This window comes from Pseudophryne corroboree, chromosome 5 (genome assembly GCF_028390025.1).
Source record: "Pseudophryne corroboree isolate aPseCor3 chromosome 5, aPseCor3.hap2, whole genome shotgun sequence".
In the NCBI taxonomy this organism is placed as follows: domain Eukaryota; kingdom Metazoa; phylum Chordata; class Amphibia; order Anura; family Myobatrachidae; genus Pseudophryne; species Pseudophryne corroboree.
In genome coordinates, this window is record NC_086448.1 from 446,949,188 (window position 1) to 446,974,717 (window position 25,530).

The window sequence follows — 25,530 nt, forward strand, 5'->3', positions numbered from 1 at the left end:
GGAGGTAGGAGTGGGAGGATGTAATCAGTAGGCAGGAGAGTCATCGTGTATTAGCAGAGCGAAGAGGATGGATGGGAGTGTAAAGTGAGATAAGGTCAGAGATGTAAATGGGAGAGGAGTGGGTGAGGGCTTTGTAAGTGAGTGTGAGAAGCTTGAAATGGATTCTGAAAGGGGAGGGGAGCCAGTGAAGGTCTTGTAAGAGAGGGGAGGTGGAAGTAGTGCGTTTGGTGAGGAAAATTAGCCGGGCAGCAGCATTGAGGATAGATTGTAGTGGAGAGAGGTATTTGTCAGGAATGCCAGTCAGGAGGAGATTACAGTAGTCCATTCTGGAGATGACCAGTGAGTGGATGAGGGTCTTAGTAGCTTCCTTAGTGAGAAAGGGTTTGATCCTGGAAATATTTTTAAGATGAATACGGTAGGTTTGTGAGAGGTGCTGAATGTGTGGTTTGAAGGAGAGGGAGGAGTCGAGGATTACTCCAAGACAGCGCACTTGGGGGCTAGAGGAGATAGTAGTGCCATCAATAGATAATGAGATTGTGGGAGGTGAGGTTATGCAGGAGGGAGGGAAGATGATCAGCTCGGTTTTAGACATGTTTAGTTTAAGAAAGCGCTGGGACATCCAAACAGAGATAGCAGAGAGACAGTTGGAGATTCGAGTGAGGAGAGCAGGGGAGAGGTCCGGAGAGTAAAGATAGATTTGAGTGTCATCAGCATAGAGATGATATTGGAAATCAAAAGAACTAAGGAGCTTACCTAGTGAGGATGTATAGAGCGGAAAGAAGAGGACCAAGGACATAACCTTGGGGTACACCTACAGTTAGTGGAAGTGAGGGGGAGGTGGAGTCATGAGAGGAGACAGAGAATGAACGGTCAGAGAGGTAGGAAGACAGCCAAGAGAGGGCAGTATCATGCAGACAAATGGAGTGAAGGATTTGCAGTAGGAGAGGGTGGTCTACAGTGTCAAAAGCAGCAGAGAAATCAAGAAGAATAAGTAGAGAGTATTGGCCCTTAGATTTACCAGCATGGTGGTCATTGCAGACTTTTGTAAGGGCAGTTTCACTGGAGTGGAGAGGACGGAAGTCAGACTGGAATGGGTCAAGCAGTAAGAGGAAAGAAAGGAAGTAAGGCGGTTGTAGACAATATGCTAAAGGAGTTTGTATGCAAAAGGGAGAAGAGAGATGGGTCGGTATTTGGAGAGAGTGTTTGGATCAAGGGTAGGTTTTTTAAGAATAGGAGAGATGAGCGCATGCTTGAAGGCAGAGGGGACAGTGCCTGATGAGAGGGAGAGATTGAGAAGGTGGGAAAGAGGGGAATAGGCAGAAAGAGAGAGGTAGAGGAGGAGGTGGGAGGGGATAGGGTCAATTGGGGAGGTGGTGAGGGGAGAGGAACGAATGAGGGCCACGACTTCCTCACCAGATGCATGGGAGAAAGATGTCAGAGTTGGTGGGAGGGATGGGGAGGGGTGGTAAGGAATGAGAGGAGGCTGGTTGCTGATGGTCTGGTGTGATGTGATGTCCTGACGTATGGAGTTAATTTTGGACGTGAAGTAAGTGGCAAAGTCAAGAGCAGAGAGTGAGGAGGGGAGATGAGGTGGGGGTGGCCAGAGGAGTGAGTTAAGAGTGGCAAAGAAGCGTCGGGGGTTGGAAGACTGGGAGGAGATGAGGTTCTTGAAGTATGACTGTTTAACAAGAGAAAGGGCAGCACTGAAGGATGAGAAGATAAGTTTGAAATGGAGGAAGTCTGCTTTAGAGCGTGATTTCCTCCAGTGTCGCTCAGCAGTATGTGAGCATTTTTGCAGATATCTGGTGCATTTGGTGTGCCAGGGTTAAGGTGTTAATTTCCGAGGGTGAATAGTGGTTGGTGGAGCAACAGAGTCAAGAGCAGAAGTAAGAGATTCATTGTATATGGAAGTGGCTTGTTCAGGGCATGAGAGAGAGAAAAGGAAAGAGAAGTGAGTCGAACAGGGAGGAAAGGAATGTGGTGTCAATAGCCTCAATGTTACCCTCTGACCACCTACTACTAAATCTGTCAGACAGTAAAGTGTATATACTAAATACATGCATTAAATAGCCAGAGAAGAAGAGGCCATCTACGGGTCCACACACATAACCTAACGAGAGCAGCATATTTTTTATAAGCATTGCAACATCAATAAATCCAGTCTAATAGCAAAATATATAATGGTGTGGCTAAAAGAGATATGGGAAGATATATCAAACCTTGGAGAGAGATAAAATGGAGAGCAACCAATCAGAACTCACAGTCATTTTTCAAACACAGCTTGGCAGTTAGAAGCTGATTGACTGGTACCTTATCTCTCTTCAATTTATCCCTCTCCACGGCATGATACATATCCCCCATAATATACTATACATATCTAATGCTATGGAATCATGTTCTTTAAGAGTTCAAATTTATTAAATAAATCATTGTTTTAACTAAGAAAGATATAGGCTTAACTCCTTTTATAAACTCTTAGAGCCCACTTCACTCATCCCATTAAAAATATGAAATTAAATAAGGACCTAAGGGATCTTTGGAGTTTCAGCATAACTACAGATCAATGCAGGGGCATTTCATCAGAGGAGGGGGCCCATGTGCACCTTCTCTGTATGGCGCTGTAGACTCCCACATTGTGCTGGAGTCTATTGCACATGCGCAGGTCTCCTGAAACACGGCGCTCGCTATGATCCGGAGACCAATTTGGCTATTGCACATGCGGGCCGGCCATTTCGGCGGCGATTTCCGCTGCGACCGCAGCGCCCTCTGCTAGACTCTGGAAAGGTACGTTTTAAAATGGATGCACCCATTACAGAAATGCCAATGGATCAATGTATCCTTTCCCCTGTATCTCCATGGGTGAAATTGTTGCGATTGCAGTAGTCCTATCATTCCCACATTAATCAAAACTGTTGTTTCTAAGGTTGGGTACACACCACCATGAGTTGACGACAGACCAGCCGTTGCGCCGGCAGAGCGCCAATTCAGACTGCAATTTCCGCTGTGATATATTGTCTGTTTGCGCAAATGCCCATTGTATCGCCTAGTGTGTACCCAGCTTAAGGACCTCATTCAGCACGGATCGCAATACTTGCTAAAAGCAGTTGCTGCAATCAAATAGTTGCCGCCCAGAAATAAAGAGAATACTCCCATTGCAGAAATTGCGAATGCATCGCAATGTGTGATGTGATCTCATAACCATATGCAAATACCTGAACATCCAAGAGTTTTTCCATCTGTGCCAGGCAAGGTCATCCAGAGTTCTGCATACAAGAGGCTGGAAGTGGTCATCGCTGACGTCAGAGACCCACTCAAAAAAACACCTTGCCACGCCTGCGTTTTTACAAACACACCCACAAAACACCAGTAGTAAAATGTATCTACAGTATATATATATATATATATATATATATATATATGTATGTATGTATGTATGTATGTATGTATGTGTTACAGCATAACTCTGGAATGCCTGGAGCAATTTACACCAAACTTGGTACACATATGACTTACAATCTGGAAAAAAAATACTATGGGGCTAAGACACCCCTAGCACCCCTAGGGGTGGGAGTGGGAAGGGGGTGACATGTAAAAATACATAGTTTTCGGGGTCGCTGAGATGAATAGTGACACACCCGATGCTGTTTCAGTCCAAGTTCAGCCCCCATCAGCTCATGGTGGGTGAGAAGGGGTGAAAATCTAAAATATCTATATCAGATAAAAGTACTTAACCACCCTGTTTCCAGTCAGGAGAGAATAGTGTCTCAATTATCAGAGGTTAACCTGTCACTTGAACTAAACATTGCCGAACAATAGGAGGAAAGGAGACGTAAATATTTTGACTCTTAAATGCTTTAAAGGAAAGCTTGATAGTCAGCAACTACTTATCTGCTGTGTAAAGGGTACCGACAGCTCTCACAGTGACCTTCAGTGTTGTGCAAAATCTTTACCTTTTTACGTCAAAGGAGGAGCCCTCAGGAGAGTGAGAAGCTAAGCAAGGAGACCTAGGGCCTTACATATTTTACATACAGCGGGCGGAACTTGGCCTCTCGTCCCAGCATTTACAACACTGAGTAGGGCAGCATCAGAGGCGGGACGGGCAGAGAAGGAGGCGGATTATTTTCCTCAGCGCCAGCCTTTTGACAGAATCAATCCGAGGTAGGCCTGCCCGGAGGTGCGGCCTGACAAAGATTGGCAGCGATGGGCGCAGAGCATGTCCTGTTGTAAGTCTAATTAGTTTACCAGGAAGTCCTTCAAAATGAAATGTATACGTACGGAAATTCCGTAGCGAAGCATGGGTATTCAGCTAGTAGTATATAAAATGTATAGTGTATACCTGTATTATCAAACCAGAGCACAGCTCTCACTGCATGTTATTAAGCCACAAAATACCAGCAAGTACCAGCAGTATTAAAAATGGTAAATGACTAAAAAAAACTAACCATTGCTAAATATGTATCAATAGCAGCATAAGTCTGTTTTCTATTCAGTTCTGAATAATGGCATATTGCTTTACAACAGGGTGCATGTTCAGATTACAAACATTTAACAAAAGTGATGTTTTTCTTAGTTGAAATAGAAATAAATAATTGAAATGTGATTTTCCCCTCATCTCCATGCAGAAAGATTATACCTTGTATACAACTGGTGAAACAGATGCATATATAGTGGCCATGCCTATTTATACTACCTATTTTTGCCCCTGTAGGAAAGAAGAAAGTTTGGTCCTTTAGGTTGGAACATCCCATATGAGTTTAACCAAGCAGACTTTGCTGCCAGTGTGCAGTTTGTCCAAAACCATTTGGATGATGTGGGCACCAAGCGCCCAGTGAATTGGAGCTGCCTGCGTTATATGCTGGGAGAAGTGCAGTATGGTGGACGTGTGACTGATGACTTGGATAAGACATTACTAAACACATTTACAAGAGTCTGGTTTGGAGAGCACATGTTTTTGGATAAATTTTGCTTCTATAAAGGCTATGGAATCCCTAAGGGCAAAACCATTGATGACTATAACCAGTGTATAGAGCAACTGCCCTTGGTAGACACACCTGAGGTAAATGAGTCTTTACATTTGATATTTGCATGTTATACATTGTTTGAACCCATTGGAGCAGTGCTTCTTAAACTCTGGACTCAAGTCACACTAACAGGCCAGATTTTAAGGATTGGGAATAGCCCCTGTTTGCCGGCATTCCGGCTGCCGGCATTGTAAGCGGTCGGAATTCCGGTGTCGGTATCCTGACAGCCGGGATTCCGACCGTCGTTAAAGCAACTATCAACCTTGAGAAGCACTGCACTAGTGTGTAAGTTCTTATGAGCAGGTCCCTACCTACTCTCTTTTTATGTTTATTTTGGCTTTCTCGTATAACCCTTATTTACGTACGTTATATTAATACCCACTGTCCAGTGCTGGGGGGCATTGTGGTGCCTATCAAAAAAAATAATAATCAGAACAACCCCACAGGCTCAGTATGTTTAGTTGTTCTTAATTTACCATTTAGACAAACATCCGTGGTTATTTGCCTACAGTGGTACAAAACCTGCCTATCTGGTGGAAAACAAAAAAATATTTTCAGCTTGACAAAAAGAAGGCAAGATTTCTTTGCTGGATTCACTACAGCAGAGGTTCCCAAACTGTGTGCCGTGGCTCCCTGGGGTGCCTCGGGACACTTGCAGGGGTGCCCTGGGTTGGTGGTCCAGGACCAGTTCAAATTATTCATGGTCAATATAATAGGCAAAACCAGTGCTGGTGGCTGCCAGTCATAAAATATGTGGCCAAACAGAAGCAAATCTTGTCCCTCACCACACAACTGACCCTAAGAATGACATATAAACACAATCTACTTAATATAATATTTCTTTCTAAATTTCTCAATAAGAAATTTTTGGCCTAGGGGTGCCGTGAAAAAAATTCTGATATTCTAGGGCGCCGTGATTCAAAGTTTGGAAACCACTGCACTACAGTGAGGAGGGCCCCCTTTCTGTGAGGATGACACATTTCACTGTAATGTTCAGATTTGATTTAGCAATTGCTCTGTATTTAATGCTTGCTGTGCCTTTTCTATTTCTTTCACAAAAACTTGTCTTGTGTCTGCATCTGTTAGCATAATGTTGCTGTTTTGTTTAGAGATTATTAACATTATACCTGATTTTGATTTTCTTGCAGGTGTTTGGATTACACCCCAATGCAGACATAACCTACCAGACAAACATGGCAAATGAGACACTAAGTACCATAGTCAACATTCAGCCCAAGGACAGCGGAGGAGGTGGAGGGGAGACCAGAGAGACTATTGTTCAGCGTCTTGCAGATGAAATGCTGGAGAAATTACCCGAGGATTACATCCCTCATGAGGTAGCAGCCTTTTCATCATGTGTCTGAATGGGTGGATCCCTGAATATCGTTACATATTAGCATATGTCAGCCTTCTATATTTAGCTTTCAGCTTAAAGAGTCACGCTAAGTGCACGTCTGTTCACCTGTTCCTCACCATACAAGATGATTTAATTACATCCAGTAAATGTCTTCACACATCTGCTGCTGACATCAGTGTACTTTATTGATCTTTTATTTTAGTAACATTACTGTATATTACTTTGGCGCTCAGGGCCTAGAACACTTGACATGGATACATCTTAGCCAAGGCTGAAATTCAATCCTCAGCCTTGAAGCATCCAATCTTAACTAACCATTGATTCACACTGCTAGAAAGGGTTTCACAAATAATTGTTCATGCATGTTTTTCATATTGATCACTCCAAAGTGAGATGCTGGAAAATAAAAAGACAACAAAATGGAAAAATTCAGCTGAAAATATTATAAAAATCTACTTAGAATGGCACTGTATTTTTATGTAAATCACTGCAGAAAGATTGGCCAATGTGGTAAGAAAACAAAAATGGTACTGGAGCGTACGTTTTAAGAGAAAATGATAAAAATAATAACTTTGCTGTTATGGGGTGTTCTCATGTTGGCAGACTTCCTAGACAATGTGTCATTGGAATTGAGAGCCATGCGGAGTTATGCTGAAGCTTGTATATGGCTGTATCCAGGTGCATCATTTGCAGTATGGGCTGATCATAGTGACGAATATCAAACTCGCCCAAAGATTCATACATCCCTACTGCAGATACACAATTTCTTCCCTGCACACAGTGTGGGAGCAATTACACACAATTTCCATTCAACTTTGCATCAGGCCCAGGTTCTATATAATTGCCAATCTGGCCAATACATACTCATGAAAAGTTTACATTAAATGATGCTGAAAGGATCAATTTTTGGAATGAAATGCATTTTCTCTATTTCCTTTTTATCTTAAAGCTAAATATTATTCTAGTATTCTTATATACCAAATATGCTATTCATGATTGCAAAGGAGAGACAAATTGTCTGTCTTTATCTCCTTTTGGCTGCATTTCAGCACATTTTAACAGAATGAATGTATTGAAAGTATTGAGCGAATAAGTCTGTTGTCTGTCATATTTAAATGCAGAGTACAATTAGGTGCAAATATGTAGATGAGCAAATTGTATGAAGGTGGGATGAAAAGAATATATTAAAATCAAGTTTTATTATAAAATCTGGGAAAAAACTGTTCATCACTGACAGGAATAGTCAGCCTTTTCTAAACGCTGAGAATTTCATTACATATTGGCAGAGCTATAAACACAACATTTTTGGGAATTCGCCCAAATACACATAAACCTGCTTAATTTAACATGTAGGGATGTAAAATACAGCTTTTCAAACACACTTAACATTTTTTTCCAAATTGCTATTGATAGTTAAATTGTAAGTGCCAGAACAGTTGTTCCCCTCTAATAATATCTGACCATTAAGATAGATTTACTAAAGCAATCCAGAAATGGCAGGCTGGGTTTCTGCTCCTGGGCTTTTGCTGGTCATGTTAGCTGCTTATCAGAGCAGCTGTCCCGGCACTGGAGGGGATGATAAATAGCACCGAAACTCATCCGTAAATCGCTGTAAATAGGAATGTTAGGTTTCCGAACATTTGTCACTAACTGGATGAAAAAGGCCCCAAATTTTTGTATGTACTGTACAGACACATGTATGTACAGTATATGTGTGTGTGTGTATATATATATATATATATATGTGTGTGTGTGTGTCTGTGTACTGAATATGTATGTATTTATGTACATATGCATGCAGGATTGCTTTTTAGATATTAGTGTGCCTGTGTGCATAAGTGAGGTTTCAGGACAGAGTGCTGGCATTGAGTGACAGCTTGTGCACAAGACGATGGCACAGCACACTCTTCAATAGCAGCGGGTCACACCCAGCCCCTTTCCCCTTTTTTAAAACACTCATTCAATGCCATACACCCGTTAGTGGTATGCACAGCACTGAAGGACCATCACATATTTATTTGCCAATTGCAACTGTCCCTGAACTGAGACAAAAGTTCAGTCCTTTCCTGTATTTCTATGTTTAATAATACCTGTGAGTACATGTGTGTCTAATGTCTCAGTGAGGCTGTAGGTCTGTGTGTGTTATGTGCAGCCCTGTCACTCTCTTCATTGTCACTCTTCAGCACACAGCTTCATTAGGTATGGGCAAGAAGGGATTCCATGTTCCTGAGGAACATGTGTAATTTAATGCAAACCAGAAGGTATGAAAGTGCTGTATTTTATGTTTAGATAGTTGCAACATTCCCAGGATATTATCTAAAAATCAGCATATTACATTGAGTCACAAGTTGGCAGAGAAAAAAAATCTCATGGGTTGGATCGTTTTATTTTCTCTCATGCAGATTCTAATTTATTACGAAATCTTTGTGCTACAGGTTAAGGCTCGACTTCAAAAGATGGGTCCGTTTCAGCCAATGAATATCTTTCTACGTCAGGAAATTGATCGCATGCAGCGTGTAATTGCAAGAGTTAGAAGTACACTTGTTGACCTTAAGCTGGCAATCGATGGTAATGTATTCTACATATAAAATTGTGTCATATTATACAAGTTTTCTGTCCTACTTCTAACCTTCTTTAGATGTTAACACTTTAAATAAGCATTTTATACTCCTTCCTGTAACATATCCCAACCTTGCAGGAACTTTAGTGTGCCTCTAGGGCAGGGTGTTTATTTTTACGATGCATCAATAGCCTTGATATCACTTTTGAATTTGCCATTACTTGTATTTGATTTGACCAGTCTGCAGTCCATAGAGATCTTAGGAGGTGCTATGCTCACTGCCGACACACGTAGTGACTGGGGTCCTACATTTCCACTAACTTATCAGTAAGATAAGTGCTTCTTCGTTATTCACAAAAGTTATTGCAGTAATGGCTGCCATTTTCAGATCTAGAGAAGTGACTATCAATAACTTCTTTGCCACTATGGTAACATGCCTGTTAGCTCTTATATAGATATGCCCATTCATTTCTGTGTGAGAGTCCTAGGAAAGATGGTCTTCACATCCAAAGCTGTGCAGTTTGCACTTTGCATGGTTCCATTGAAGGGTATTTCAAAACAACTCGTCTCAAAATGGGACAAGTCGCACAATCACTTGACCAGACAAGTCGTACAATCACTTGACCAGACAAGTCGCACAATCACTTGACCAGACAAGTCGCACAATCACTTGACCAGACAAGTCGCACAATCACTTGACCAGACAAGTCGCACAATCACTTGACCAGACAAGTCGCACAATCACTTGACCAGACAAGTCGCACAATCACTTGACCAGACAAGGCATTGTTTCCAAGAATGCATCAGCCGCTCCTCTGGGTGCTCAGGGATGATAGTCTCAATAAGGCTTATATGGAATTGAATAATTGTGACGGCAGACGCCAGCAGTAAGTTGTGTCTCTCTCTTTTTCTGTTTTGTGCTGACTGTTTGGTTAGAGGTATAATGGAGTTCCTTGCAGAATGAGGATGTATAAGAAGGAGGAACATAAAATACTTAACATTTTTTGAAGTGCCAGTATCCTAATGGAGACTCAATACCAGTGTCTTCCAATGGATTCAGATAAAGGGATTTAAGTAAGTCTAAAAATACTGTTTTATGTCCCGCTTCAATAAAATGAGGCAAGCAGCACACATTACAATCCAACAAGGCGGAGTGCAAGGCTCATAACGGTTTCAATATGGACAAAGATAGCCAGCAACATCCAATTCAATGAAAAAAATCACATTTTATTTGTTACTGCATGTAACAATGAAAAAGTGCAGTGCATTACAAAAAAGTGCATCAAAGCATAGGAGACTGGATATTCACATGTCAGAATCAAAAAACATCATAGTAGGGAGTATATATCCAAAACGGTGGTAAAGCAGTGCCAGTCATCCTAAAAGGTCATTTGATTGGATGCTGGCTATCTTTGTCCATATATATATATATATATATATATATATATATAGGTTGAGTGTCCCATATCCAAATATTCTGAAATACGGAATATTCCGAAATTTTTTGAGTGAGAATGAGATAGTGAATCCTTTGTTTTCTGATGGCTCAGTGTATATAAACTTTGTTTAATACACAAAGTTATTAAAAATATTGTATTAAATGACCTTCAGGCTGTGTGTGTATAAGGTGTAGTTGAAACATAAATGAATTGTGTGAATGTACAAACACTTTGTTTAATGCACAGTTATTAAAAATATTGGCTAAAGTTACCTTCAGACTGTGCGTATAAGGTGTATATGAAATATATATGAAAGGTGTATATGAAATATAAATGCATTCTGTGCTTAGACTTAGGTCCCATCGCCATGATATCTCATTATGGTATGCAATTATTCCAAAATACGGAAAAATCCGATATCCAAAATCCTTCTGCTCCCAAGCATTTTGGATAAGGGATACTCAACCTGTATGTATGTATGTATGTATGTATGTATGTATGTGTATATATATATATATATATATATATATGTATACTAAACAAATGAGCATTTGTATTACATTTTCCAGTAACATTAAAATGTTCAGACATAAATAACAAAAGCTTGAATTAGAGAGAAAAGTCCACTCTGTGTATCTTACATGAACTATAAATAGTGTCAAATTCTGAGAAGTAACAGAATCTCTGAAAAACTAAATTCATCGTCTGTCATGCTTGTATGATATTAAACAAAATTCCCAAAATATTTAAAGTAGGGAAAATAGATGAGGATCCATGTGGGCCAGCGGACAGCCACTATCTTACAAACCACTCTGCCACTAAGGCTATGATTCGGATAGTCATGAATTACTCATGGGATCGAGTAAGAGCGGTTACATGCAGCACCTGCAGTACCGCTAGGCTTGCAGACTTTTGTTTGCAGCTTCATAGGACTGTGTACAAAAATCCACAAAGTCCGGGTGAAGAATGGGCCAAATGGGCGAGTCGAGGTGCTGTTGGCAGCATTTCCATGCCGTTATAATGCCAACTTTCCCCCTCAAGTCTAATTGAATTGACCTCTAAAAGTTAATTATCACTGGGGGTCATCCGAAAGTATCCTATACCCATACCATGTAGTAGTATTCAGAGAGTTTTGTATATTAATCTTAAATCCCAGATGAAAGGTGTCTAAATAACTCTCGCAGTTGTCAAAGAATCTGGACACTAGTCTTCCTTTATCCAGTATGATTTCTATATCTATGCCCATATTGTCCATATTAAATATATGTACAACCTGTCTTTAAATTAAGCTGAAATAGGAGAAGTAGGACTAATCCAGGTCTGCAAAATGGCTTTTGGCACTGCAGTGCTAATAATAACAGCTTTTTACAATCCCTGGTAATACTTTGCCTTGATGGAAGAATACCAAACATCTCCCATTCCTGTCTTAGAGGTATATAATCATCTAAATTGTCTATGGCATATTTTCTAACCTGTTTATAAGAATATTTCAGAGGACAACTCCAAAGATAAGTGTGCTGGCATGCCTTCAGTGTCTGACATCTAAGACATACATATGAACTAGACATACCAGCTAGAAATTGTCTGTAAGAAGTAGACCTTGTGAAAGAGATGAGAAACATTTATTTTAACTTGCAGATACATTTCTTTGTGAGTCAATTAAAACCTTAAGCAAGGTGTCACATGAAACTTGTAAAATAGCACAGTGACTGGAAATGGCTTGCTGTGAAGCACGAGGAGATTGGAGCTGAAAGCCACATAATAGCTGCACTGAGGTAATGCCTTGCCTGGGGGAATGTACGAGGGAATTCCCAAAGCATGGCAAAATTGACCACAGCCTGTGCAAATTACATTGGCCTTCCAGCTACTTTGTCATCTTGACAACCAATAGAAGTCACTCCATCTTGGCAACATCCATTAAACGGGAAGGCTCTCCAGGAATTGCCCGAGAAGTCGGGAGTCTCCCGCACCTTCCAGGAGAGTAAGCAAGTTTGAGATTATTAAGTGGGAAGAAGATGTGTTACTTGATTTATGGGGTATATAATCAGGAGTTCTCCTGCATGCTGTGCTCCATACTCTGTTGTACTTAGAGTGATGCAGGAAAATTGTCTGAGAGCCTCTCAATTGGACACACTTGCTTGTCCGTTCTATCAGCCAGCTGTCAGTTCTACCAGTATGTTGGAACCTGAGGCATTCAGATACGTTTCCTTATGTGGTGATGATACAGGTGATGATGGAATACAGAAATAATCTTGAATTGTTGAACAATCCAGGGTATAATAGTCTTGGGGTAGAGAAAGGGTTGTATAAAATAACACAAAAAAATATGAACTCTTAAGAGAAATGTATTTATTGAAAAAAAATGCAGTTGTCAACAACTTAAAATATAATATCTCTTAATTTAAACATGTGGAAAAATATCCATAGCTCTTCAATTGCTACCTTTATAAATGTCACCTGAATCTGAAATATCATTCCACCAAGTAACCTTTCAGTGAAGTGCACTGTAAGCAAGAGAACCTGAACTTTAAAGATTATAATACTTTTGATAGATGCAGGACATGCACTCTTTCAGGGTCCTATGGTGGAAACAAGATGTAGTTTGAAATAATTGCACTAAACGCAACTAAATATAATGTTTTAAGTTCATACATTTCAAGTGACTGTATGGTGGTACTGATAATTTAATATCGCTCCTCACACTAAGGTCATACAGAAAATTACCGTTTTATCTAACAGCCTGATGGTGGGAAAGCTACTGTACTGTATATAACAAAACCCATTAAACCTCTAGTACTCTACCTGCAGGAATTCTACATTTTCTTCCTGCTTTGGTTGTTTATTCGTTTTGTGAACAAGCCAAATGCATTTTATCTCAAGAGGAGAGATATTTTAGGAGAGGGCAGTGGGCTTGAATTTTGATATCACGCAGTTATAGAGAAAGTATGGAACAATATGTCTACATTTGATACATTTTTTTGTGACATTCAAATAATATTAAAACATAATATTACAGTTAAAACATAGCATCTATTGTTGACTGATCATTTATACATTTGTAGTCTGTTGTATATATGTGGGCAATCTACTCAAGAGTATGGGGTGTTGAGTTGACACTCATTAGGTTGACCACTGAAGGTCGACATTGCCATTAAGCCGACATGGGCGTTAGGTCGACATGTACTAGGTCGGCAGGTCAAAATGTCGACATAAGGTTTTTGACAGTTTTTGGTATAGTTTTCTCCGTAATGTGACGGGGAACCCAAATTAGTGCACTGTGTCCCCTAGCATGGCTCGCTTCGCTCATCATGCTTTGGTCAAGGTGCCTCACTCTGCTACCGCTTTGCTCGGCACAGATTACCGTTTCAATCGTAGTCCACGTGGATCGTTAAGTATGCAAAAATCCAAAAAAGAATATTTTTTTTAAAACTCATGTTGACCTTTTGACCTGTCGACCTGATGGCATTGTCGACCTTCATTGGTCGACCTAAGTTGTGTCGACCTAATGACCGTAACCCCTAATCAATAAAGGAAATTATAAGGATACTGGGAAAAGTGTAATTAAAGGGTCATAGCCAAGAGCGTAGCTACCACAGGTGCAGGGAGTTCAGCTGCTATGAGGACCGGAGCTGAGAGGGACCCACCTTCCTTATCACAGTTCCTCGTGTTATACTGTATACATTTTTCACCATTGGGTGGTACATAGGAGTCTGTAAAAACTTTTGCCTTGGGGCCTACAATACTGTATATCTATTTACTCCACTAGATCTGCTCATTGTAATGTGGTATAAAATAATCTGGAGGGCTTAGTTTATAATATTACATAGTATGAAGTGGGCCACTGTAATGTGGCATAATATTATGTAGAGGCACTAAAGCAGGCTTTTTCAACCAGTGTGCCGTGGCACACTAGTGTGCCGAGACCAGTTGCAAGGTGTGCCGCGGAAACAGAGCAGCTTCCTGCACCTTCAGAGTGAACTGTTGGCCTGGGCTCTTCTTAGAGGATCAGTCGTGCTCCGGCTGTGACCTACTGTATGCTTTGAAGACGCAGCGGTGTGATATCATAGGTCACTGCCGCCACGTCTCACCACCCAGCCAGCCAACCCGCCTTCATACACATCTTCCAGTTCCCGCCTGCATACACAGTTTTCTTTGCCTACTCACATCCACACCTGCCCAACTGAGCCCGCTGCTCAGTATTCGCAGCACTCCACTATGAACAACCCTCGCCACTGAGGGACAGGAAGGAGGACAGATGACCGGTAGGGGCTAAAATGTATTTTATTTCTCCTGTGGGGAACAATAGGATTTATGTGGGGAGAATATGGATTTATGGGGGGAACAATGTGAATAATTCATGTGGGAAGCAGTAGGATTTATGTGGGGAGCAATGTGATTGATTTATGTGTGAGCAACATGATTTATGTGGGGAGCAATGTAATTGATTTATGTGGGGAGCAATAGGATTTATGTATTGAACAACATGTTTTATGTGGGGAGCAATGTGATTGTTTTTTCTGTGTAGACTAATGTATGTGTGGATTTTTTTTTACTGTGAGGGCCAATGTGTGTTTTTTTTGTTTTTTTTCTGTGGGGAACTGATGGTGTGCCTTGGCAATTTTAAAATATTGTTCGGTGTGCCGCGAGTACAAAAAGGTTGAAAATCACTGCACTAAAGTGTGGCATAATATGAACTGGGGGCACTGTAATGTGGCACAATATAAAGTGGAGGCACTATAGTGTGGAGTGTGGCATAATATGAACTGGGGGCACTGTAATGTGCACAGTATATAAAGTGGAGGCACTATAGTGTGGCATAATATGAACTGGAGGTGCTGTAATGTGGCACAATATGCACTGGTAACAGTAACTGGTATATTCAGTTAGCCATGGAGTTCTCCCCACAGCATATTGCCGCAACCGGACTTACAAAATTAGTGGAGGTTACCCTGCTTCATGAGCTGCAAGGTAAATTCTGTGAGAAAACGGCACAATCAGGGGTTCACGCATGGGGAAACCCATTGATTCCGCCGTCTACGTGAAATCAGTGGGTTTCCACATGGTAATCCTAGATTTTAGGTTCACAAAATAAACCAGGGCACCATTATGGGGCATACAATTAACAACTGCTGCGGAGGGGTGTCTTTCTAGAAGCATTGGGACAGGGAGGGGTCCCTTCAAAGTGTTACAAAGTTCTTGCTGTGCCCCTGGCCATAGCAGTGCGGCAGACTGATGATTTTACTTTGGGGCAATGACTATAATATGCTTATACTATGCAGTATGCACGGTGTTATGTCATGTAATTCACAGGTGTTTCATGAATGCATCAGAGCTAAACATTTATACATATATCATTTACAGCAGTTTATACATTCACTAGTATAATTTCAGTAGTGACATTTTTTACATTTTCATGACGGTACAATTTGCTAAATATTATAATATGCAGTACTTTGTGATGAAATATTTGATGACATATAACTTCTTTTACGTGTCATAGGGAAGTGAAATATACACGTTACATTATTTATACTTAAAAAAAAAATCTGTCAGATTACACAAATGAAAACGAATATTATAACCAGTGGCAGATTAAGAATTTAAAGTTGCCTGAAAAATATTCTGAAGGTGGCCTCATGTTGTTGGTAAATGGGGTCAAATTGGCAGAAGGCAGAGCAGTAAATGCATGTGAGGGGTGGTATTCATGTGACCGACGGTCGGGAGACCAACGGTCACATGACCTCCTCCAGCCTCCCGACCCCCACTATCCCGATGGTCGGCATGCCGACCAACAGGGACTATTTCCACTCGTGGGTGTCCACGACACCCATAGAGTGGGAATAGAACCCGTGGCGACCGTAGGTCGCCACCGAGCCCGCAGCGTGGCGAGCGCAGCGAACCCGCAAGGGGCTTGCTGCACTCGCCCCTCCCCGCAGGGAGACCGCCGGTCAGCCATACTACACCCGCATGTGAGTATCACAGTGACACAGAGTGGCATGGCCGGAATGCAGGGGGTGTTTGTGACGGGGAGCCTGCACTGCAGTAACATATACTGTATTCCGCTACCTTTCATGTGCAGGACAGTGTGACGTGGAACATATTTCCCAACTGTCCCTACATAGGAATAAAGCAGGGCAATTCCGAAATAAATGGTTTGCAGACCATTGCTCACCTCCTACCTGTTCTTGAAGTTTTAGCTATCCCAATCAGTAACAATTTAATAAATAAACCAATACCCCCCCACCCAAATACAGCATACAAATAAAATTTTGAACATACTGTAAGTTTACCCTTTAAAAGTGTAAACAGGGAAAGGGGTTGGTTCTGCAGCTTCTCTGGACTCTTCGCAGCCCAGCACACAGCAGCTTGTTTTGGGCTGGGGAGAGAGGCTGCTGCTGCTGTGCATCTCTCTCGCTGCCACTGCACTGGGAAAGAGCGAGGGGATGCGGCAGAGCCAGGCCCCATTACCAAGTTCCGGCCTTGGTATAGAGTAACCCTGCCTCCCCCCTTGGTGCCTCTGTTAATAGTATATGATTATTGTATTCATTATTTGATGGTGCTCCAGAGAGTCGATACTCTAGATACATGATTATTCTGTAAAGAGTTTTGAAAATTCTTCGGAGTGAGGGTTTCACATGTGATACACTGAAACCCAAAAGTTGACGTACATTTTTACCAAGGAGGGCGGTTCACAACCGCTGCCCAACCACAGTGATGCTGTAGTCTTTTGTAAGAGATGTATAACCAATTATATGTGAGATAAAATGATTAGCGGTTTTTATGAGCCTATGGAGAGCTTCTTCTGTTTAATAGTAAACGGGTATAGATCATCGCTATGGGAACATTGATTGATTTATATTCACAAATAGATTGGAGCTGAGAGTATAGTTAACACCTTCACCTTTATATCTCTCAGAGAGGGTATAACACCGCTACAAAGATTATTAACAGCAGTTTATGGTTATGTCTAGAACATCCTGAGAGAGGAACATATTTTAGGCATACAGATAAAATTTAGCTCTTTATAATATTTTAAAGCTATATAATAAAAGCTATATTTCTCTGACGTCCTAGTGGATGCTGGGAACTCCGTAAGGACCATGGGGAATAGCGGCTCCGCAGGAGACTGGGCACAACTAAAGAAAGCTTTAGGACTACCTGGTGTGCACTGGCTCCTCCCTCTATGACCCTCCTCCAGACCTCAGTTAGAATCTTGTGCCCGGCTGAGCTGGATGCACACTAGGGGCTCTCCTGAGCTCCTAGAAAAGAAAGTATATATTTAGGTTTTTTATTTTCAGTGAGATCTGCTGGCAACAGACTCACTGCTATGAGGGACTAAGGTGAGAAGAAGCGAACCTACCTGCTTGCAGCTAGCTTGGGCTTCTTAGGCTACTGGACACCTATCACTGACCTGGTCGAAGGGTGTTGTGGACTCGGGGCTTCTTCCGGTGACAGGGAAGAGGAACCGCTACTGGGTCGCAATAGAGATGGCCGGATGTAGGTCTTCTTCATACAGGATGAAGACGGTAAGCAGGAAGCACGGAGGAATGATGAAGGTCTCCTGAAAAACAAGACTAGTGAAAGTGCTGAGTGCTGAGGTACAGAGATGCTGGTATTATTGAGGTGCTGAAGGCACTGAGGTGCTGAGACACCGAGGTACTGAGGTGTTGGAGTTCTGCGATACTAAGGTGCAGAGGCTCCGAGGTGCTGAGGTTCTATGGTGCTGAGGCACCGGAGTGCTGAGGAACAGAGGCACTGAGGTGCCGAGGTACTGAGGTGCTGATGGCGCTCAGGCGCCTTGGTGGCACGGAGGTGCGTGATAGCGCTCGGGCGCTTGGAGGCACGGAAGTGCGTGATGGCGCTCGGGCGCTTGGAGGCACGGAGGTGCGTGATGGCGCTCGGGCGCTTGGAGGCACGGAGGTGCGTGATGGCGCTCGGGCGCTTGGAGGCACGGAGGTGCGTGATGGCGCTCGGGCGCTTGGAGGCACGGAGGTGCGTGATGGCGCTCGGGCGCTTGGAGGCACGGAAGTGCGTGATGGCGCTCGGGCGCTTGGAGGCACGGAGGTGCGTGATGGCGCTCGGGCGCTTGGAGGCACGGAGGTGCGTGATGGCGCTCGGGCGCTTGGAGGCACGGAGGTGCGTGATGGCGCTCGGGCGCTTGGAGGCACGGAGGTGCGTGAAGACACTGGAGACACTGGGACACTGGAGACACTGGAGACACTGGGACACTGGAGACACTGGAGACACTGGGACACTGGAGACACTGGAACACTGGAGACACTGGAGACACTGGAGACACTGGAGACACAGCGGAAAATAGGAACAAGGGAGCTCTGGAAATCACTGCTTCAGACAAGCAGAACGATGATACACAGGCGCCGGCTCCCTGCTCGGCGTCTGGCTTTGAACCTCCCGCCTTGGTCTGATTGGCGGAGCGGGCAGATGACGTCAGCCCCGCTCCGCCTACCTAATCTAAAGCAGCATGGCGGCGCCCTCGCTCCGGGAGCCGCCGGAGAGACCCGCCGACCCGACGCCGGACCCCCGAGGCCGCCGGAGGGGAGAGACGCCAGGCCATCCAGGACACCTGCAGCGGTAAGCGCGGCCACCGCTGCCCGCGGGGTGTGACAGTACCCCCTCCTCCAGGAGTGGCCCCTGGACACTTTCCGGGTTTAGTTGGATGTCTGGAATGGAAGATTCGAACCAGTCGGGGAGCCATTACCTCAGTAGCATTGATCCAACTTCTCTCTTCAGGACCATAACCTTTCCATTCTACCAAGTACTGTAATTTCTTATGAAAATAACGAGAGTCAAGAATAGCTTTGATTTCAAATTCTGTCCCAGCTTCAGACACAGTAGTAGTTGGCCTAGGAGATGCTGAGTGGAACCGATTTAGAATGAGGGGGCGGAGGAGAGAGACGTGGAAGGAGTTTGGAATTCGAAGGTGGGAAGGCAACTCCAATTTGCAAACGACCGGGTTCAAGACTTGCCGCACTGAGAAAGGACCAATGAACCTTGGGGCAAATTTCATGGTGGGTACTTTCAAACGAAGATTGCGGGTAGAGAGCCATACCTTGTCACCAACCTTATATTGAGGAGCTGCTCGTCGTTTCCTATCCGCAAAGAATTTATAGCGACCGGAAACCCTCTTAAGATTGGCATGAACTCGGCTCCAAATTTGAGTGAAATGTCGAAGAGTTGAGGCTGCAGCAGGAACTTCTTCTGGAGGACAAATGGGCAACTCCGGAACTTGGGGATGAAATCCATAATTAATAAAGAATGGAGACTCACCAGTAGAAGAATGATAAAAATGGTTGTGGGCAAACTCAGCCCACGGTAACAACTCCACCCAGTTATCTTGAGAAGGGGAAAGGTAAATACGGAGAAAAGTCTCTAGATCCTGATTGACGCGTTCAGTTTGCCCATTAGTCTGTGGATGGTAAGCAGAAGAGAATTTGAGCTTAATTTGTAGAGTTGAACAGAGGGCTCTCCAGAATCTCGCTGTAAACTGTACTCCCCGATCTGAGACTATTTCCAGAGGTAACCCGTGCAGGCGGAAATGCTCTTGGATGAATAACAGGGCCAACTTGGAAGCGGAGGGTAATCCGGTCAACGGAATAAAATGTGCCATCTTAGAGAATCGGTCAATGATCACCCAAATGGTATTATGACCCTTAGAGAGCGGTAATTCAGTAACAAAGTCCATCGAGATATGAGTCCAAGGCTTTTTAGGAATGGACAAAGGATGCAACAAACCCGTAGGCGGCAGACGTGGAGTTTTGTGCTGAGCACATTGAGGACACGAATTGACATACTCTTGAACATCTTTTTTCATAGTGTCCCACCAGTATGATCTTCGCAGAAATTCCCACATTTTCTGAATTCCCGGATGACCAGAAAACTTAGAAGTGTGTGCCCACTGCAACAGTCTCGGTCGAAATTTAACTGGTACCGACATTCTTCCCGGAGGAGGGCCCAACCTAGTGGGAGCTGCAGAAATAGAGATGGGACTGAGGATTAATGCCTTCCCCATAGTATTCTCCTCATCGGAAGCCATCACTGAACGGGATAGGGCATCCGCCTTGGTATTTAGAATTCCAGCCCGATACTTGATGATAAAGGAAAATCTGGTAAAGAAGAGCGCCCATCTCGCCTGACGGGGGTTCAAACATTGGGCCGTCTTTAGATACAGTAAATTCTTGTGGTCCGTAAAAATTGTGATTAAGTGTTTAGCACCCTCCAGAAGATACCTCCATTCTTCCAACGCAGATTTAATTGCCAGTAGCTCTTTGTCTCCGATGGTGTAATTTAGTTCAGCAGGGGAGAACTTGCGAGAATGAAACCCACACGGATGCAACTTCCCATCTGAGGCGTATTGCGAGAGTACAGCACCTATGCCTACCGTGGAAGCATCAACCTCCAAAAAGAATGGTTTTAGGAAATCTGGCTGCTGAAGTACGGGAGCAGATATAAAGGCGGTCTTCAACTGTTTGAACGCTGCTATTGCTTCAGAAGGCCAATTGCTTGGGTCAGCCCCTTTTTTAGTCAGAGCCGTAATAGGTGCCACGATGGTAGAGAAACCTCTTATAAATTTCCGATAATAATTTGCGAATCCTAGAAATCGTTGCACTGCTTTTAAGGAAAGAGGTTGAGTCCAATCCCGGATGGCCGAAAGTTTCTCCGGATCCATACGCAATTCAGTTCCAGAAATAATGTAGCCCAAAAATGAAATAGAAGGAACCTCAAAGGTGCACTTGGAGATCTTGCCATAAAGATGATTCTTGCGCAACCGAAGGAGTACTTCCTTAACTTGTAGTCGGTGCTCAGAAAGATTCTTAGAAAAAATCAAAATGTCATCCAAATAGACTACTACATTCAGATACAACATATCCCGAAAGACTTCATTAATGAATCCTTGAAAGACAGCGGGGGCGTTGCTGAGGCCAAATGGCATTACCAGGTACTCATAATGCCCATCTCTCGTATTGAAAGCCGTCTTCCACTCATCTCCTTGACGAATACGTATCAAGTTGTATGCTCCTCTTAAGTCAAGCTTAGTAAATACTCGAGCTCCACGCACTCTATCAAAAAGCTCTGTGATGAGCGGCAGAGGATACTTGTTTTTAATGGTGACTTCATTTAAACCACGATAGTCGATGCATGGTCTCAGCCCTCCATCTTTTTTTTTTACAAAGAAGAAGCCAGCTCCCGCTGGAGAAGTGGAGGGACGGATGAAGCCCTTCTGCAAATTCGACTTAATGTACTCAGACATAGCTTGTGTCTCTGGAACCGACAAAGGATAAGTGCGACCTCGAGGCGGTATTTTCCCAGGAATGAGCTCAATGGGACAGTCCCAAGCCCTATGCGGAGGTAATTTATCAGCCGCCTGTTCCGAGAAGACATCCAAAAACTCTCGATAAGCCTCAGGAACTAACTCCACGTCCAACTTGGCCGACGCACGGAGTGGAACGACAGGAGTAAGACAATTCAATCGGCAGAAAGGACTCCAAGAAATTATTTGTGTCGACCCCCAGTCGACATGAGGGTTGTGTAGCCTGAGCCAGGGAAAACCCAAAACGAGATCGTGAGACATTTCCTGAATAACTAGAAACTTCAGTTGTTCATGATGTAAAGCTCCCACTTGTAGCTGAATTGACTCAGACTGACTCGTAATCAAGGCGTTAGGAATTTGAACCCCGTTAATGGCTGTAATAGTAATAGGTCGTTCGACCAACTGTAATTTCAAACCCAAACTCTGGGCGCAGGAAAGAGAAATAAAATTCCCTGCAGCACCTGAATCCAAAAGAGCCATAACGGTCTTGACTTTTGTTTTAGTAGACAAAGATACTGAGAGTAAACAGTCCACTTCTGGAGAAGATTGAGAAACCACACCCAGCTTGACTTCCCCGGAACAGGCTAGGATTGCCCGTTTCCCGGGCGAGCTTTGCAAGACTTGAGGAAGTGATCCGCGGCTCCACAGTAGAGGCAAAGTTTGTTCTCACGCCGACGCTGTCGCTCCTCTGGAGACAGTCGAGACCGATTAATTTGCATGGGTTCGTCTGGAGCTGTCGTAACCGATGGTTTAGACGGAGGAGCCCGGAATCTGCACCGATCAGACCGAGAACGTTCGCCAACTCGTTCCTGCATGCGGAGATCCACTTTCACACAGAGCGAGATCAACTGTTCCAAGGAATCTGGCAAATCTCTTGTAATCAATTCGTCTTTAAGACGGTCGGACAGCCCGTTCCAGAAAGCGGCCCGTAAGGCATCATTATCCCAGCGCAATTCGGAAGCTATGGTCTGAAAATGAATCACATACTGACCCACTGAACGAGAGCCTTGTCGAACTCTAAGAAGATCTGAAGAGGCAGCGGCCGTTCTGCCAGGCTCATCAAAGATCCGGCGGAAAGATGAGATGAAATTAGTGTAGTTGGAAACCAAAGGATCAGATCGCTCCCATAAAGGAGACACCCATTCCAACGCTGAACCCTCAAGCAAGGAAATAATGTATGCTACTTTGGATCGATCCGTGGGAAAATTGTGTGCGAGGAGTTCAAACTGCACCTCGCACTGGTTAAGAAAACCACGGCAATTCTTCGGGTTGCCGTTGTAGCGAGAGGGAGTGGGAAGCTGAAGGCGTGACCTGGTACCGGACACTGCGTGAGCATTAACAGGAACGACTGCCGGAGTGGGTACTGGAGCTGGAACTGGAACTACTGAAGCCAGGGAAACCTGAATTTGATCCAACCTGCCGGATAGCTCTTGGAGATACCGCATCACCTGGTTTTGCGCCGCTTCCTGACTCTGTACACGGGAAACCAGATCCTGGATGGCACTTGCTTCTGGGTTCCGATTCCCCGGGTCCATGTGGCCTGTGTATACTATCACTGACCTGGTCGAAGGGTGTTGTGGACTCGGGGCTTCTTCCGGTGACAGGGAAGAGGAACCGCTACTGGGTCGCAATAGAGATGGCCGGATGTAGGTCTTCTTCATACAGGATGAAGACGGTAAGCAGGAAGCACGGAGGAATGATGAAGGTCTCCTGAAAAACAAGACTAGTGAAAGTGCTGAGTGCTGAGGTACAGAGATGCTGGTATTATTGAGGTGCTGAAGGCACTGAGGTGCTGAGACACCGAGGTACTGAGGTGTTGGAGTTCTGCGATACTAAGGTGCAGAGGCTCCGAGGTGCTGAGGTTCTATGGTGCTGAGGCACCGGAGTGCTGAGGAACAGAGGCACTGAGGTGCCGAGGTACTGAGGTGCTGATGGCGCTCAGGCGCCTTGGTGGCACGGAGGTGCGTGATAGCGCTCGGGCGCTTGGAGGCACGGAAGTGCGTGATGGCGCTCGGGCGCTTGGAGGCACGGAGGTGCGTGATGGCGCTCGGGCGCTTGGAGGCACGGAGGTGCGTGATGGCGCTCGGGCGCTTGGAGGCACGGAGGTGCGTGATGGCGCTCGGGCGCTTGGAGGCACGGAGGTGCGTGATGGCGCTCGGGCGCTTGGAGGCACGGAAGTGCGTGATGGCGCTCGGGCGCTTGGAGGCACGGAGGTGCGTGATGGCGCTCGGGCGCTTGGAGGCACGGAGGTGCGTGATGGCGCTCGGGCGCTTGGAGGCACGGAGGTGCGTGATGGCGCTCGGGCGCTTGGAGGCACGGAGGTGCGTGAAGACACTGGAGACACTGGGACACTGGAGACACTGGAGACACTGGGACACTGGAGACACTGGAGACACTGGGACACTGGAGACACTGGAGACACTGGAACACTGGAGACACTGGAGACACTGGAGACACTGGAGACACAGCGGAAAATAGGAACAAGGGAGCTCTGGAAATCACTGCTTCAGACAAGCAGAACGATGATACACAGGCGCCGGCTCCCTGCTCGGCGTCTGGCTTTGAACCTCCCGCCTTGGTCTGATTGGCGGAGCGGGCAGATGACGTCAGCCCCGCTCCGCCTACCTAATCTAAAGCAGCATGGCGGCGCCCTCGCTCCGGGAGCCGCCGGAGAGACCCGCCGACCCGACGCCGGACCCCCGAGGCCGCCGGAGGGGAGAGACGCCAGGCCATCCAGGACACCCGCAGCGGTAAGCGCGGCCACCGCTGCCCGCGGGGTGTGACAACACCATTAGCTCCAGAGGGATCGAACACAGGGCCCGACCTCGATCGTCCGGTCCCGGAGCCGCGCCGCCGTCCCCCTTACAGAGCCAGAAGCAAGAAGATGGTCCTGGAAATCGGCGGCAGAAGACTTCGGTCTTCACCAAGGTAGCGCACAGCACTGCAGCTGTGCGCCATTGCTCCTCATGCACACCTCACACTTCGGTCACTGATGGGTGCAGGGCGCTGGGGGTGCGCCCTGAGCAGCAATATTATACACCTTGGCTGGCAAATCTACACAATATATAGTCATAGAGGCTATATATGTGTAAAATACCCCTGCCAGAGATCCATATAAAAGCGGGAGAAGTCCGCCGAAAAAGGGGCGGAGCTATCTCCCTCAGCACACTGGCGCCATTTTCTCTTCACAGTGCAGCTGGAAGACAGCTCCCCAGGCTCTCCCCTGTAGTTTTCAGGCTCAAAGGGTTAAAAAGAGAGGGGGGCACTAAATTTAGGCGCAATATTGTGTATACAAGCAGCTATTGGGAAAAGTCACTCAGTTATAGTGTTAATCCCTGCATTATATAGCGCTCTGGTGTGTGCTGGCATACTCTCTCTCTGTCTCCCCAAAGGACTTTGTGGGGTCCTGTCCTCAGTCAGAGCATTCCCTGTGTGTGTGCGGTGTGTCGGTACGGCTGTGTCGACATGTTTGATGAGGAAGGTTACGTGGAGGCGGAGCAGATGCCGATAAATGTGATGTCGCCCCCTGTGGGGCCGACACCAGAGTGGATGGATAGGTGGAAGGTATTAACCGACAATGTCAACTCCTTACATAAAAGGCTGGATGACGTAACAGCTGTGGGACAGCCGGCTTCTCAGCCCGCGCCTGCCCAGGCGTCTCAAAGGCCATCAGGGGCTCAAAAACGCCCGCTACCTCAGATGGCAGACACAGATGTCGACACGGAGTCTGACTCCAGTGTCGACGAGGTTGAGACATATACACAATCCACTAGGGACATCCGTTGCATGATCTCGGCAATGAAAAATGTGTTACACATTTCTGA

General features: G+C 44.9%; 1 protein-coding gene across 1 annotated transcript in view; it reads left to right on the plus strand.

Annotated features, from left to right (window-relative positions):
• The window catches only part of LOC134929613 (dynein axonemal heavy chain 5-like), an 837,675-nt gene that overhangs the window by 702,390 nt on the left and 109,755 nt on the right, over positions 1-25,530 (plus strand). The window contains exons 72-74 of the mRNA XM_063925200.1: positions 4,709-5,056; positions 6,170-6,358; positions 8,814-8,946. Of these exons, the coding sequence (XP_063781270.1) occupies positions 4,709-5,056; positions 6,170-6,358; positions 8,814-8,946 (670 nt within the window). The remainder of the gene's footprint in view (positions 1-4,708; positions 5,057-6,169; positions 6,359-8,813; positions 8,947-25,530) is intronic.